This window comes from Pestalotiopsis fici (assembly GCF_000516985.1).
Source record: "Pestalotiopsis fici W106-1 unplaced genomic scaffold PFICI_Scf_8, whole genome shotgun sequence".
Lineage (NCBI taxonomy): Eukaryota > Fungi > Ascomycota > Sordariomycetes > Amphisphaeriales > Sporocadaceae > Pestalotiopsis > Pestalotiopsis fici.
Window position 1 is genome coordinate 1,994,084 of NW_006917098.1, and position 16,242 is coordinate 2,010,325.

The 16,242-nt window shown below is 47.5% G+C and overlaps 4 protein-coding genes across 4 annotated transcripts; 3 read left to right on the plus strand and 1 right to left on the minus strand.

The window, feature by feature from the left end:
• Positions 1 to 286: 286 nt before the first annotated feature.
• On the plus strand, positions 287 to 1,710 carry PFICI_11314 (uncharacterized protein; the record flags this gene model as incomplete). The annotated part of the gene is made up of 3 exons (XM_007839895.1): positions 287 to 406; positions 469 to 1,463; positions 1,518 to 1,710. The coding sequence occupies 3 exons, from the start codon at positions 287 to 289 to the stop codon at positions 1,708 to 1,710; spliced, it is 1,308 nt and encodes a 435-aa protein (XP_007838086.1).
• A 1,416-nt stretch (positions 1,711 to 3,126) lies between these two features.
• PFICI_11315 (uncharacterized protein) lies at positions 3,127 to 4,536 on the plus strand (the record flags this gene model as incomplete). The annotated part of the gene is made up of 3 exons (XM_007839896.1): positions 3,127 to 3,142; positions 3,201 to 4,099; positions 4,162 to 4,536. The coding sequence occupies 3 exons, from the start codon at positions 3,127 to 3,129 to the stop codon at positions 4,534 to 4,536; spliced, it is 1,290 nt and encodes a 429-aa protein (XP_007838087.1).
• Positions 4,537 to 5,568: 1,032 nt separating this feature from the next.
• Positions 5,569 to 10,552, plus strand: PFICI_11316 (uncharacterized protein; the record flags this gene model as incomplete). The annotated part of the gene is made up of 4 exons (XM_007839897.1): positions 5,569 to 6,577; positions 6,635 to 6,659; positions 6,711 to 8,313; positions 8,363 to 10,552. The coding sequence occupies 4 exons, from the start codon at positions 5,569 to 5,571 to the stop codon at positions 10,550 to 10,552; spliced, it is 4,827 nt and encodes a 1,608-aa protein (XP_007838088.1).
• Positions 10,553 to 12,350: 1,798 nt separating this feature from the next.
• PFICI_11317 (uncharacterized protein) lies at positions 12,351 to 14,336 on the minus strand (the record flags this gene model as incomplete). Its single annotated transcript, XM_007839898.1, has 1 exon — positions 12,351 to 14,336. The coding sequence occupies one exon, from the start codon at positions 14,334 to 14,336 to the stop codon at positions 12,351 to 12,353; it is 1,986 nt and encodes a 661-aa protein (XP_007838089.1).
• Positions 14,337 to 16,242: the final 1,906 nt, after the last annotated feature.

Below are 16,242 nucleotides of genomic sequence, written 5' to 3' on the forward strand. Positions count from 1 at the left end.
AGGGCTCTACAATTAATAGACAAGATCAAACATTTCGCAGCCCTCGCTTCAATAAAACTGTTCACATATGTCATTGGCTTTCATATGAGTGAGTGGAACGTGGTGAGAGAAAAGTTCCGATCACGTGCACTCTGTTTTTCCGCCAAATAGCGGCTCCGTGGATCCAGCCACAACCAGTTTTGCCTATAATTACGAGGCCTGTAGAAAGATGCATAAAACTTCAAAGTTAATGACAATCGTGTCGACTACATGTCATCCATCCCCATCTTGACATCACAAAGTCACCATGGATAAGAACAGTAGAGTTGTGATTATTGGGGCAGGCCTATTTGGTCTAAGTGCCGCCCACCAACTCGCATCGGAAGGATATCGCAATATCCTGGTTCTAGATAGACACATGCCACCAGTAAGCACATCCTGCTCTGATTGCGAATGCATTGCATGTTTTCACAAGTCTAACAATTCAAGGCTCCTGACGCCTCGAGCAATGACATTTCGCGCATTGTCCGATTCGATTATGCCGACGAGGATTATTTGGACATTGCTCACGAAGCATACCAGAAATGGCGAGATAACCCCAAGTATAAAGGAATCTTTTATCCCACACCATACATTCTAGCCTGTAACCAGAGCGCCTATGGCCGAGCTTGGGTTGAGAAGACAACTGCGGCACTGAGCAAGCGTAACTTGCCGTTTCAAAATCTGCATGATGGAGATGATGCGCGCAAAAGATACCCTGTCCTGACTGGACAACTGGCAAACCCTGGCTTTGTCGGCTACACTAACCATCAAGCTGGCTGGGCTGACGCCACAAAAGGAACGACCCAGCTCCGTGATGAATGCATCCAAGCGGGCGTCTCCTTCATCAGCGGTCGTGCTGGCACGGTTGTTGGATTTGAGATTGACTCAACCAACAAGATCACAGCAGTACAAACTATGGCTGCATCTACCTTGGAGGGCGACTTGTTTATTCTCACAGCTGGTGCCTGGGTCTCAAGCCTGGTCCCCATGTACGGGTCGGCGCTGGCCACAGCTCAGGCACTGGGCTACATTCGACTCACGGATGATGAGATGGAAAATTTCAAAGACCTTCCCATCTACGTCAATTGTGCAACCGGTTTCTTCAACTTTCCGCCCCACGAGGAGACCAAGATGCTAAAGGTGGCCGTGCATGGATGGGGCTATACCCGTAGTCCCGAGAACGGTGATCTTTACAATACGGGCAAGGGTCAGGACCTCTCCATGCCGCCGTTGCCTCCACGTGCCCAACGCGCCAACTTTGTTCCCGGGGAAGCGGAAGCGCGACTGAGAGAAGGTCTGCGGGAGATTTTGCCCGAGCTAGGCGACCGGTCATTTGACAAATTGGCGCTTTGCTGGTACACGGACACGCCTACAGGCGATTTCATCATGGATTATCACCCAGACTACAAGAATCTGTTCGTTGGAGGCGGCTGCAGTGGACAGTAAGAAATTCCGTATCTCATTTCAAAGGCGACGGCTAATTTTCAATGTTACAGTGCGTTCAAATTCATGCCAGTCCTTCCAAAGTACATTGGTCAAGCCATCCACAAGACACTACCAGATCAATTGTCAGCAAAGTGGCGTTTCCGCAAGGAGTTTCAAGGCAAAACTGATGCGTTCTTGGGCGACGGAAGTCGTGGAGGGCCATTACGAAGAGAGCTGACTCGCCATGAATCTGCCAAGTTATAAGCGGATGTCTAGACTGTAGTTCTTTGACAACCAAAATTGCATGCAGTCACTTCCCATTTTGTCACTATTCTGGCTTATGGTAACTGGCATCGCAAAATTAGGTAAATGATATAAAGAACTAGTAGTGCACAGAAGGACGAGGAGAAAGTAAAATACTTGATTTCGGCAGCTAAATAAATTCCAACGCTAGGCATGATGTATACTACCTCCTCCTAGCGCGTGGAGTTGCGGTCACGTGGTCGGTGTTTAACCTAGGTTCAGATCCACCACTTCCGGAATTTCGATCAAACCTTGGAACTTGAAAGGATTTACGGACATTTTTGCAAGACAATTGCCGCTCCTTCAATCCAACACATGCTCATTTTACCTGCCGGAGTCCAAGTGCACCATGGTCAATGCTCGATCCCTAGAGCCGCGAAATCGCCACGCGTGTGAGCGCTGTCGGTGGGTTCTGCCTCAACCTCTATAATCCGCGGAATAGTCGCATTACCTAATCCGGCTGATCTTGCCCACTCCATGCCAATCAAACAAACCAGATCTGCGCCGTTGCCATACTGACTAAATATTGCTTGACAGGCAGAAAAAAAGCAAATGTCCCGGGCAAAAACCTACATGCTCGTTTTGTGAGCGAGCTAAACAAGAATGCATCTATCTGCCGAGGGGTCATCGTGGTTCAACTGTGATAGGCAATCATGTCGTGAAACAGTAAGGCCTTTTCCTATCGAGAGCATAGAAGTGACCATGATAAGTGCCAAATAGTCTTGACTCTAATTGAGACTACACAGAACCACAGACAAAGACAGGTTTCAAAGGCTTGAGGCCCAAGTAAGCCAACTTCAAAGTATATTACAGTGCGTATCCCACATTTCATTGATGAGTATGTGGGATCATTTACAAATCATCGACAATAAAGTTCGCTTCCAAGAACTCCGACAGATCAGACGCACATAGAGAGCATTAGAGAAAGTAACCAGTCCGTACAATCTTCTCTCATTTCGCCACCGCATCTTATCGCTGCAGTTTCACCAAGCAATCCGCCCACTTTCTCAAAATCCCAGTAAGTAGCCAGATTCCCCATTTCCTGAATTTGTCTTACATCAAAGTTTTTCCGATAGGCTGACACCTCCCGAAAACGTACTAAATCATCTCGTGCAAGTATATCGAGAGATGGTCCATCTTCAGCCACTGCCGTTGTTCGATTTCAATAAGCTGCAAACCTTGCTTCATTCTGCCCCATCGTATTTGCTTTGGAGCTTCTTGGCTTTGACCGTACACTTTAGCAGTCATGACTATTATCGTGATAAAAACCTCGAGGCTACAGACTTTTACACTCGATCTGCAGAGCAGATCATCCCTACACTAGCCTTTGAAGGGATCCCCAAACTAGATGTACAGCAAAGTCTTTGTCTGTTAGCAATGAAGCACATCCTAGGTAAAAGCAATCACTGTCTCGAAATTCAATTGTAGAGTGACACTAATTTTGCATACAGCTCGTGATCCTGCTCGAGCATGGATGGCGATAGGAACAGCTTCAAAGTTGGAGATGCTACAAACAGCAACACAACGGGAGATTCACGACGATAAAGACCTCATTTCAAGATGCCACTGGAGTATATTCATCCTGGAACGACTGTTCTTCCCTCAGCTGGTACAGGGAGTCTCATCGGGTTCACCTTTCCAGTTTCCGCAGAGCGCCCATCGACCACCTCCTCTTTCACGCAATGTGGAAGACATTGCTCATCTCGATGGCTCGGCAACCGACGATTTCAAGCCCGACGATCTCGGAATCAATGCCTACTACATCAACGGCTTGTCTGTATGGGCAGATATTTCGCTTTACCTGCACAAACTACGAACCGGGGCCATTGAGCTCGAGCAGCCGTGGTTGCCCAACTCGACATTTACCAAGCTCAGCATGAAGGTGTACGAATCCGAGTCGAGAATGTCGGACCTTCACTTACTTCGGTCCGTTCATTTCCACAAGCGATCGCCAGCCGAAGTTAAAGAACAGCAAGAGTACTGGCGACCCTGGATCGTTATGCAGCTCATATTCCATGCTGCTCCTGCCCTCATTAACCATCCCTTTGTCCACCTCTCTGCCACGCGACGAGCACGTTTACCGCAGTCTCGCCATTTCCTCCAGCAGACAGTTGACAATGCGCTTTTTCACTCAGGGTGGGTATTCCGCCTAATTGAGACGTGCGAGGACCTTTTATTCGACCTTCACGATCCACTGATTGGGCATGTCGTAGCGGCGACAGCTACCATAGCATGGCTTTTTCAATTTGCTGCGGATTCTAATGTTTCTGCACGTGCGAAAAGGGGATTCATGCAGTGTGGGAAGCTGTTGAGGAGACTGGCGTTGTTATGGCCCCATATTGCACGAAAGGTTAGTTCCTGACTATAGCCTTGGGATTGATCCATGCATAGATCTAACTCATGTCTTGACAGGTCGAGATTATCGACGCTTTGCAGGCTATAGCCGATGCAGGAGTCCCCGACGGTGAAGACCAAAACAGACATGTCACTTTGCCACTCCCAGAGCTGTGGGAGTTGCTTGACCCCGATGCCTTTGAAATATCACATAGCAGCCGTATCAACTCCAAGAGTAGTGGTGCTAGAGGAGCCGGCGAGCCACGAGATGCCAGGATCCGAATGTCTACCCATTTTGTCCACCCCCTCGACGAAAACTCTGCAGGGCAACAGTCACGCTTAGATGGCGCGAGTTTACCGACAAATTTGTTCACGCCCAGCCAGGAACCATTCGAGCAGCTCTGCATGGATGACTTTTTCTTCCATTTGCAGCCCGACCAGTTTCAATGGTGATAATCATGAGAGATTTGCTCATCTAGACTTCACGGATGTTTGCGTCAAAGCGGGTGAGACAAGCTTGTGACACCAACGCCAGGATTTCTCAAGATTTTTTCAATATGATATCCTGTTTGGAGAAGGAAAATATCTTCTGATAATCAAATTCGAAAACTCCAGGATCACAAAACAATGCTTCAGGATAAGAGAGTCGCTTTTTTTCTCGATCAATGACGTGAAATCAAAGCTTGTCATATTGATGCACTCAATCAGGTGCATCTATTCCCCTTGAACGAAATCTCGGATATGATCCTCACACCAGTCGAGATACTCGCTCGCTCTATTCGAACTACCCTCCTCGACAGATCTCAATGCCAGGATTATGTCTTGTCTCTGTCCCAGATGCTATCTGCCGTTACAAATGGCATAGCGACCCGTTATGCTATCTTTTATGGTGATAGCGTCGGAAAAGGCCATCCACAGGTACGTGTTGGCGCCGTGAACTGCATCTCTGTCAGGGCATGCTGCTACCACTGTACGGTAATGGCCAAAGAGCATGCTCGCAATCGTTGGGAAACGATCACGAACCAGGACCTATATGCCTACGGAGGAGGACAGTCTGTACCATAATAATAATCAATACATTAATTTTAATAAAGAGCAAATTATATAATCATAATTATAGCCTTTTTAGGAGGGGGAAGGGGGGGGGGGGGGGGGGGGATAAATAACACTGCAAACCGTTAATTGAGATTTTAAATTCTTATTTTTTTGATTGGTTCATATATCGGGCTAACCATTATTCCGCTCGTCGTAGCCGCGAGTGACATATTGTGAACTTGCAGTGCTTGCCATTAAATGAATGTGACCTGTAATGCTGTTGTACATGTCTCCACAATTGCTAGTGATGTACCATCCAACAACATGCTGATTTGATAACCCCGCCTCTTGATGCTGTCAATCCTGCTAATCCTGCGCTAAAGACATTAAGCACAAACTATAATCAAGAGCTACTCATGAGTTTTCACTGGATTTATAGGCGCCTCAACGATGAGGCTTCGACTCGAGAGCCCAAACCTTTACACTATCGCATGGATAGCCGCTCTCCCCATCGAACGAGCGGCGGCAACGGCGTTACTCGACGATCGTCATGACGCGCCTGAAGGCTTCCACCAGCATTCATCCGACGAGAACTCCTATACCTGGGGCCGAATAGGCGAGCATAACATCGTGATCGCCTCACTCCCCGCTGGAGTCTACGGACTTGCATCCGCTGCGACGACCGCACTGGACTTGATCCGTTCGTTACCCTATATCCGAATCGGTCTGCTAGTGGGCATTGGGGGAGGCATCGCTCGGCCTGATGCGGGACAGGACATCCGCCTTGGCGACGTCGTCGTCAGCCAGCCTGACGGTACGACCGGAGGGGTGGTACAGTATGACCTAGGAAAGGCGAAAGCGGGCGGCACGTGGGAGCGAAAGGGCTCTCTAGATAGACCACCTCTCGTACTTCTCAATGCGCTGGCAAGTCTACAGGCGGAGCATGAGTTCGAACCGTCCAAGGTACCAGATCTGCTCCGAGCAATGTTGGAAGCCAAGCCTTCTATGAGACGGCCAAAAAGCGACTATACGTATCAGGGGGCTGAGAATGATCGACTTTTCGAATCGCAACACGACCATATTGGCGGCAGCAACTGTGATAAGTGCGACCCGACCTGGGAGGTGAAGCGTGACCCGCGAGAGTCGACTGAACCAGAGATTCACTACGGGATCATTGCCTCTGGTAATAAACTCGTCAAAGATGCAGCTACTCGAGACGGTCTTTCGGGAGACACCGGACATCAATGTCTGTGTGTGGAGATGGAAGCAGCGGGCCTGATGAATCGGTTTCCATGCCTGGTGATACGTGGGATCTGTGACTACGCGGATTCTCACAAGAACGATCGGTGGCAGCGATATGCGGCTGCTGCGGCGGCAGCGTTTGCAGTAGAGCTGCTCGGGTTTGTCCCGGCTAGAGAGCTTGAAGCAACAGAAAAGGTCGCTAAGGCCATACAAGCACGTTAGTACCCACGATATCAAACACTTCAAAGATGTTCAGTCATTAACCATATTGTAGTGAAACAGAAAGTGGACACCGTTGGGTAAGCTTCAATTGATGCAACTTGGATACCATTATTTACGACTCCTCATAGCACCTTCATTCGGAAAGTCGACCATGGCATTACTTTGGATCGTCTACCGGTTGTAGAAGAGGCCTCTTTCGACTCTCACGCTGAAGCACACAATCCAACATGCTTACCAGGTACCCGGGTGCAGTTACTTGAAGACATTTCTCATTGGATCGACAGTCCCAACTCGAAGACGATATTTTGGCTTGATGGTATGGCAGGGACTGGGAAGTCAACTATATCGCGTACTGTTGCTCAGAGACGACACGAGCGTGGTGATCTGGGTGCCAGTTTCTTCTTCAAAAGAGGAGAGATCGATAGAGGGAACCTCACTAAGCTGGTGCCTACTCTAGCTCGTCAATTAGCCTCGAGAATCTCGGCAGTTGAGTTTGCCGAAGCCGTTAAAAAAACACTCGTTACCGATCCAGAGATTATCAGGAAAGCTGTCGCTCAGCAGTTCCAGGAATTGATCCAGGAACCTCTTTCAAAAGTGGAGCCAACAAACACGACACCATTATCATTGGTCATTGTCATCGATGCTCTGGACGAGTGCGAGGGCCAAGCCGACATAGAGCTGCTTATCGAACTCTTGTCTGGTGTACGCTCCACGTCCTCCTTATATGTTCGAGTCCTTGTTACTAGCAGGCCCGAGCTACCAGTGCGTCTTGGATTTCGTCATTTCAACGACGATAGTGACTATCGATACCTGCAGCTACAAAAAATCCCATCATCGACTATCGAGCTCGACATCTCTGTATTTCTTGACTATGAATTTGCTAACATTTGCAAACGCTTTAACTCTTGGGCGAAAGAAGAGTTGCGATTGCCAGCAAATTGGCCTGGAGAAGCTGACTTGAAGACACTCACTATTGCGGCCTCGCCGCTCTTCATCTTTGCCGCAACGATTTGCCGTTTCGTAGAAGACTCGTATCTCGGTGATCCGCGGGACCTACTTCAGAAAGTACTCGAAACTACGAGCAATTTACATACCTCGAGACTTGCCAAGACTTACTCGCCGGTTCTGGAACAACAAATTATCAACAAGTCAGAACTTGAGAGACACGAAATTATCAAAAGCTTCCGCCTTGTAGTTGGCACCATCATCACGCTTGCAGACCCTCTATCTCAGCGGGTTTTAGCATTGCTTCTTGACGTCGATGTTCGGAAAGTAGCGGCAAGGCTCGAGGTTTTGCGTTCCGTTTTGGACGTTCCAGACAGTCTTGACTTGCCGGTACGCTTGTTGCATCTGTCATTCCGAGATTATCTGGTCACAGAAGAGAGTGAGTTTCGAGTGAACGAAGAACTCACCCACCAAAACTTGGCCATAAACTGCTTGCGTATCATGCATGGCAGTCTGAAGGAAAATATCTGTGATCTGCCATTTCCTGGTGCATGCCGATCCGAGTTGGACAGTCAACACATCAAGAGCTGCATACCCCCAGAGCTACAGTATGCTTGTCTTTACTGGGTGCATCACCAAATTGCTGCGAAGCATAATTCAGATAATTATCAACAGATTGATGACATTTTGAAAAACCATCTCCTCCATTGGCTTGAAGCGATGTGCTTGATTGGTCGCTCTGGAGATATTCTTGATATGTTTGGAAAGCTAGCGATCTGGCTAGAGGTAAAGACCGTCTGGGACCCTGGGAGCGGATCTGGCTGACCATGAATAGGAGAGAAACCGCCAGGAGCTTCTAGCCTTTGTCAATGATGCGATTCGATTTACCAGAACGACCGTTTTGGCGATAGACGAAGCACCGTTACAGATCTACTCGTCGGCCTTGGCCTTCGCACCTAGTAAGAGTCTCGTCCGGCAATCATATGACAAAAACGTGCCAAGCTGGCTCTCGGTATTGCCACAGGTCAAGGAAGATTGGGACGCGTGTCTTCTGGTGATAGGATGCCGGGAGAGAAACAGAACAATAGCGTTCTCAAACGATTCGACGATGATAGCATCGGTCCCTGATTCTCTTCCCGGCACGATAAAGATCTGGAATACGCAGACAGGGAAATGCCGGAAAGTGCTAGAAGGACACCGCGGCTTCGTGCATTCTGTGGTATTTTCGTATGATTCAACAACGGTGGCATCAACCTCCAACGACAAGACTGTACGAATCTGGAACACAAAAACAGGGGAATGCGAGCAAATCTTGGAAGGTCATAGTGATATCACCAACTCCGTGGTATTCTTGCATAATGTTCAAACGGTAGCATCAGCCTCCTGGGACAAGACAATACGGATCTGGAATATACCAACAGGTGAGTGTAAGCAGGTGCTGGAAGGCCATACCAACATAATTATGTCGGTGATGTTCTCGCACAACTCGAATAAGATTCTTTCGGCTTCTTATGATCATACCATACGGATCTGGAACGGACAAACAAGAGTCTGTGAGCGAGTGCTAAAGGGCTACAACAATTGGGCACACCCAACAGTGTTTTCCTATGATTTGAAGATGGTGGCGTCAGCGTCAGCATCTCATGGCAGTATAGTGCAGATCTGGAATATGCAGACAGGGGAGTGTGAGCAAGCACTAGAGGGTCATAGTGGTCGAATCACCTCCGTGGCGTTCTCGCATAACTCGCGGATGGTAGTATCTGCTTCGTCGGATGACACGATTCGGATCTGGAACACACGGACATGGAAGTGTGAGCAGGTTCTCAAGGCCCACAGCTCTACTATCACATCCGTGGCATTCTCTCACGACTCGAGGATAGTGGCATCGGGCTCCTTCGACAACACCATCCGGATTTGGGATGTACAAATGGGGAAAAGCGAGCAAACACTGGTTGGCCATAAGCGCCCAGTTTGGTCGATAGCGATCTCGCCCAGCTCGGAGATGGCAGTATCCGCCTCATACGATGGAACTTTACGGATTTGGAACACGCAAACGGGGAAGTGTGAACAAGCACTAGACGGCCATAGTGAAATGGTCAAGTCAGTGGCATTCTCACATAATTCGATGATGGTAGTGTCGGCGTCTTCCGATCACACAGGACGGATCTGGAATACACAATCCGGGAAGTGTGAGCAAGTACTAGAGGGTCATACCAGCGAACTTGTGACAGCGGTTTTCTCACATAATTCTAAAATGGTGGCATCGGCTTCTTTCGATAAGTCAGCACGGATCTGGAATACGCAAACGGGGAAATGTGAGCAAGTGCTTGGTCACAGCGAAGGGGTCAGATTAATTGTGTTCTCGCACGACTCAAAGATGCTGATTTCGGCTTCTGCTGATTATATGCTACGGGTCTGGTGTACGCAGACTGGAAAATGCGAGAAATTATTTCAAGGTCATACTAGCGATATCACATCGGTGGTGTGCTCGCATGACTTTCAGATTATGGCGTCTGGTTCTTATGATAAGACAATACGCATTTGGGACACACAGACGGGGGAGTGTAAGCAAACTCTCGAAGGTCATACCGGTAAAGTTATGTCAATAATATTATCGTACGACTCAGAGTTGGTAGCATCAGTCTCTCGAGATACAACGGCAAGAATCTGGAGCACGAAAACCGGGAGGTGTGAAGAGATTCGCTACGTGGATACCTGCTCAATTTCAGATGTCTTCGAGCCTTCTAGCTGGAACGTTGTCGTCGATGATATTTTGTCTTCCTCGACCAACCGTCCTGCATTTTTCGAATCTAAGACACCTTCCCAACATGCAAAGGATCTGAAACTTGGTTTGCGTAATGGTACCTGGATTACGCTGGAGGGAAAAAACTTGCTTTGGATTCCTGCAGATTTTCGCGAATTTCGCCAAAAGGTTGCTATCTATGCAAACACAGTTGCGATAGGTTATAGGTCAGGAAAAGTTTTGCTGTTAAGGTTCTCAGCGGCACAAATAGCAAAATTGTAGCGTCGCATAGCGGATATGTAGCGAAAGCTCGTGCAACTGTTCTTTCAAAGAGTCAACTGCGGCGCTATTGAGGCGGTAGTGGTAATTATTCGACTTCCTCTCACAGACCCCGCCAGTAAAGATACATTTCCGTACGATCTTTCCACCATCGTCGTGCTGATACTAGACCCGAATGAGTTTGATTTACCGGGTATTCTAAAGCCGTTTGTCTCACTACTCATGATTGCCCCCAGTCTCAGGAGTGATGACTCGAGAGCCGAAGTAACGGTTGCAAGCCTAAGGGCCTGTTTATCAAGCACTAAACCGAGCAGAGAAGTCTTGTTGACGACAAATAAATCGCTGCGGCACACAGCCATTAACCCTGAATTAAAGTTGCTCGTGGATCACAACAGTCGGAATCTATTCAAAGAAAGCAGATGACCTACAAATTCTTAAGCTCTACCTTCTTTCCGATCACCCATCAAATACGGCGGGCAAATATGTTTTGTTCTGATCTTTTTATTGACCAGTACAGGCGCTTTCCTAGGTGCCAGAGCGCTCGTCTCCGTTTACAGTACCTGGAACCAGGTTCCTGTCTCCAGCGTCCTGTCATTCTCCGTCTTGAACCTTCAGGACAGTCGCCATTACAATTGACCTAATTCTCGTTCTATTCTTAATTGTCCTGGATATCATGTGATAAATACACACGCTATGAAGGAGCGATTGTTTCTTCCATCGGAGACTATAGCCAATAGATTAGTGATCCTTGGACTAGAGTCTCTTATTTGAGTATGCCTGGTTTCTCATTATCATCATCAAATGTTGATGCAGATTCTTTTCGGAAATCTTCCCCAGCCATAAGTAGAAGCCAGACAAGAACATCAGAAGCTGATGACAGCTTTGAAAAGGTCGCGGGAATAATATAATATTCACGTGGGAAGGCCATATATCTCTGTTACTCTGCTTGATTGTGTCACCATTGGAAAAGAGAGAGGACAAATCGCGCCCTTGCCCAGGCTGTCTGGAGAGTTTGGCTCAGAGCGGCCTCCACTACGGGTCCAGTGAGTGATTAGTGGGTATTCGGTCAGTCCCATCGTCACTCAGGTGCACTCCGCACAGGCTTCCTGGTAAGCCATAACAAGTCATCGATAGCTCGGTCTCTTTTCAAAGAAGAGAATGATTTGGTAGTGTAATCGAGGAGGGAAGAGAGACTGTCCATTTTCATTCAACGCCGTGAAGGTCAAGATAGCAACCGACCGGTGGGAAGATATAAGAAGAACGAGAGCCAGAATGCTCATAACCATGGACCAAGCAGTGGATTTGTCATATGGCCTGAGTGAAAAGAGCAGAGATGATAGATGAATTGACTGCTTATTGCCTATGAGACCAAGATTTGGTGTCGGCGTGAGGATCGCAACTCCTAACCGTGATTATTTATTACAATACCCTCATGTCGAACGGCTTTGGCTGTATGCGTCAATGTGTCAGCGCAGGTCTGTATCGACCAATCTTCCTACCCCTATACCGCCCTCTGCCTTCTACCCTTCACACTATTGCAAAACAACTCTGACATATCTTCGTCCAGTTTCCGTGCACACCCGAACTTCAACTCCCGAGATCTTTCTTTATACGGTAGCCTTTATTGATACAACACCAACAACCAAATTAAACATGTGCCATGGCCACCATGTTTAATAGTAAATGATCTCACTCAGTACTAGTCAAGAGGAAACACATTCAATCAAGTCCAGTTCAAGATAATTTGCTTTTCATGCTCTTATATACCTAGTTGCCCTTGGCCAGACAAACTAGGTATTTGTTATTGGATATCAAACCACTTGACCTCCAAGTTGTGACGCTGGATTATTTCCAATAAAGGTTCGTTGGAAATATTGTCAACATAACAACTTGCAAGATGAACCCAGTCGTCTATCTCTCTCCTCAAAAGGATAGGAGATCCACAGCCGTTCATTAGACATAGTGTGTCGCCGATTCGCGCGCCAACCCTGGTGATGCCGCCATACCCCATCGCCGTCTTGAACAAGCAACAGCCCTTTGTTTTGATCCTTAATTCCATTCTCAGCTGGTACATGATTGGTCCTATCATTTCTAGCGACTTTGATTGATTGCTATCAGCACCCAATAAACGCGAATCGGAGGAAAGAGCCGCTATAATGTCCTCATCAGACGAGTGTGCAGCCATGGATTTCACAAGGAGTAATAATTCTTCCAGGGGGAGCCCTGTACTCATGTAAGCACTCAGCTGTCCTGCAAACTGCAACCCGCCCCAGATCATGGTCGACAAAAATATAAGCTCAAAAGCGTGAGTAGGCCAAAGAGCAGGACTGAATTGGGACTTAAGATCGTGCATGGCTGGGCCTTTGAAGTATTCCAGAGGCGCACTATCGTCCAGGGTTAAGCATTGTGTAATAGTGTCACAGAGAGCCCCTCGGATCTTCAAGACGCCATTTTCGAAACATTGGTGCCTCGCGTCATCGAAATAGCAAGTGCGTTTTGGTAGGAAATCAACGGAAAACTGATCTTCAGAGGATGCATTGTTGAAATCAGGTAGCCAATACGGCAGCCTATGAGGATTGGTCTCTCTCGTTAGTGCCCCGGCATTGGCCAGCGTCGAACTCAGAAATTTATCTGAAGGCTCGTTCCGAGAAGCAGGATCCGTCTTAGAGAATACAGCGCTGTACCAATCCAGATATACTTGCCGAACTGACAATGTATAGTCCACTCTAATGTCCAGTGGAAGAATGCCTAGTGTGGCATACATCATATCCCGAGGATCCGATGCTTTGCAGTCCATGTGCAGCAGAAATATCTGAGATGAACTCATACCTCCAGTTCCAGAGTGTCGATGCGAGATCATAATTTTCCGCAATTTTTGTATTTGTATTGCGAGTAATATATCGTTTTGCTTCAAGGTGGCCCAGACCTCGGGTGCTATTGCTGCTGGCTTCAAGTCGGTAACCTCCGAGTGACGCAGCATGGCCGTCGTCAAGCGGCAGAATGCATATAATGCTGTCGCCGTGACTGTCGAATATCCGCAGATGAACACATGGCAATCGATTCGATCGCTAGAAAGAATCATTTCTTGATACACCCATATGCGACTCCAGTACTCAAGTCTGTTGAGAGCGAATATCGCTGACCACGTTGGGTTGAGCTGGTGTATTGGAGTATTATTCCATTGTTCACACAGTTTTGGCGTCTCGCTGACTACGCGAGTGAATTTTGCGACCATTTGGGGACTCAAGTCAACACCAAGAGCCTGGTTTTGATGATACATTGTCTCGCCTTCTTCCGCATCCATCTTCGTCATGATTTCATTAATGATCGCAATCGCATGCGGCGTGGAAATATCCTTTGGTCCTGCCACCCAGCTGTAAACAAAAGTGGCCTGACTGTACACGTCTCCCATCATGCCGACCTGGTGGCGCCTCTCGTCCAGATCTCTCTGGTTGATACAGAGCGCGTCCACCCAAATGCGCAGCTGCTTGCCGTTGCCACGGTTCATGTGATTCCCCCGAAAGTGCCACAGCGCCGAAGCGAGGTTGCGTGTGACGTCACGGACCTGGCCATTGATCACGACGCGATCGACACACTCGGCGTCGTAATCGCCCCAAACGTACGAAAGTGCAACGTATTCTGGTTCCTCCAGCAGTGAAACCGTCTCCAGCTGGCCGCGCACCACTTCGCTCGGATCGAAGGTTTGTAGCACCGTCAATAGTCGGATTTGCTTCCTGTCTCTGTCCAAACCTTCTCCGTACAAGGTTGTCTCGGCGGCGGATGTCATGATCAGAAAATATCAAGACAACGGTAAGATAAATTAATTCTAGGTGGTTGACTGTTCAAGGTCGGGTATGTAGTCGGCGACGAAATCAAAAGTACAGTCTTTCATACAACAAAGTACACGAAGAAGGCGGGGTAGCAGAGCGCCCTAGTAGGCAGCCACCACAAGCCTTTAAACAAAAAGAGACAAGGCTGAAGCTGAAAATCACCACCATAACAGGGCGTAAGACTAGCAAATGGCAACCCACAAAGCTGCAATGCTTGGATGCGAGAAATTCACGAAATGCTATCATCCTTTGCAGTGTGAACGATGATGAATCCCCGGTGCGGCCCAAGACTGATGAATGCCGACGACTTGACAAGTTGGAACCGTTTTTCACCATCAAACTCAGCTTCGCAGAGATCGATTTCTCCTGCCAGTACTTTTCTTGGCAAAAGCCTGGTCACGATCATTCTTGCGGCATCACTCCGCTCATCTGGTCCCATGACTTTGAAGCCCAAGTCCGTACTGCTTAGAATGAGCAAAGAAATGTTTATTTACTAGAGTTCTCGAACCCTCTCGCAAATGGTTCTGGTGCCTCCCGAAACTAGATTGGCTTTGCCCAAAAAAAAGAAGAAGAAGAAGAAGAACAAGGGTTCCTTGGTGAGTCTCATGATCCCAACCTTATCTCTGTTTTCTGTGAGCAAGTCATATAGATCCACAACACGTGCTTCCTAGGTCTGAACTCCAGTGTTCGCTTCAGCTATATACCCTTTTTTCACAAATTTAAGACCATCTGTGATCAAAACCGTCCAAAAGGGATCGAAAGAGCAATTTTCAAACTTTACTTCTCGCCTCGGCGTATAAAACATCAATATGTGCTGTTATGATTCTTGAGAATCTACCAACATTGTATGCTTAGTGATAAATTAATAAAGTGCATCTCCATCGATTATCTGATCCCATATGATTTCGCCGCCTTGCAAGTCGTCCTCGTTTAGAAAAGAAATCTTCTTCTGCTTGTTCATGACAGATGCCAGGATCGTGAGGCCTTTTGCATCTGGCTGCAGCTGTTCTCGTGACCCCTTTGCCAGCCCAATAATAATAGATAACTGGACCCATGGCGGTCGTATTCACTATATTAGAGCTTCCAAAGTGGAACTCGCTAAATATGTGAATAACCTTAAAATAATTCTTAGCAGCTGCCTGCTCCGGTCTTAAATGGCTGCCTGGAATGTAATTAAGCTGGGACCATGTTAAAATGTGGATGTTAAGCCATTTTAACTTTGCACGGTTTTGAGATTCCCGTGGCATGATTTCCCTTGGCGACTTATATAGACGGAATAAATGTATAAAAGTGGAGTAGTTCACTAATAAGGTTTTTTTTAGAGATAATTCTAGCGTTTCACCCGCTGAAGTATTACCTGTCCTGTAATGGCAGTGCAAACATTTATATGCCTTAGCGTAAATTACTCTAGGCGGTGGATCAAGCTGTAGTCGGGAGTCACAAAACGAGCTGGGAAAGCAAAGGAAAATCCCCAAACGAAATCGTAGTAGAAGCAGTTAATTGAGTGGTTGAGTTATGTAGATAGGACTGTCCCGCCAAGTAGAGAGACACGAAAGCAGGTATTATAAACAGTGGCCCAGTGGCCGTGCCTTCCCGTATTTCCCCTACCAACGGCGCCAGTGCTAGAGTGATCGTCCAATGTTATGATAATGAGTTACCTAATCAGATTCTCCAGTCCATAATCAATAACGGTCAGTCTCATCATTATAAGAGAGATGAGCTGGGATCGCATTTGCATCGGCCAACAGTTAATACATAGCGCATGTCCAGTGAGTCGCTATTTTACTCGTTCTTGTTTGCATTTGGCCTTTCCAAGGTCACGACCTGTGTGATAGAGAAACGATTCTCGAGAAACCTCAACCA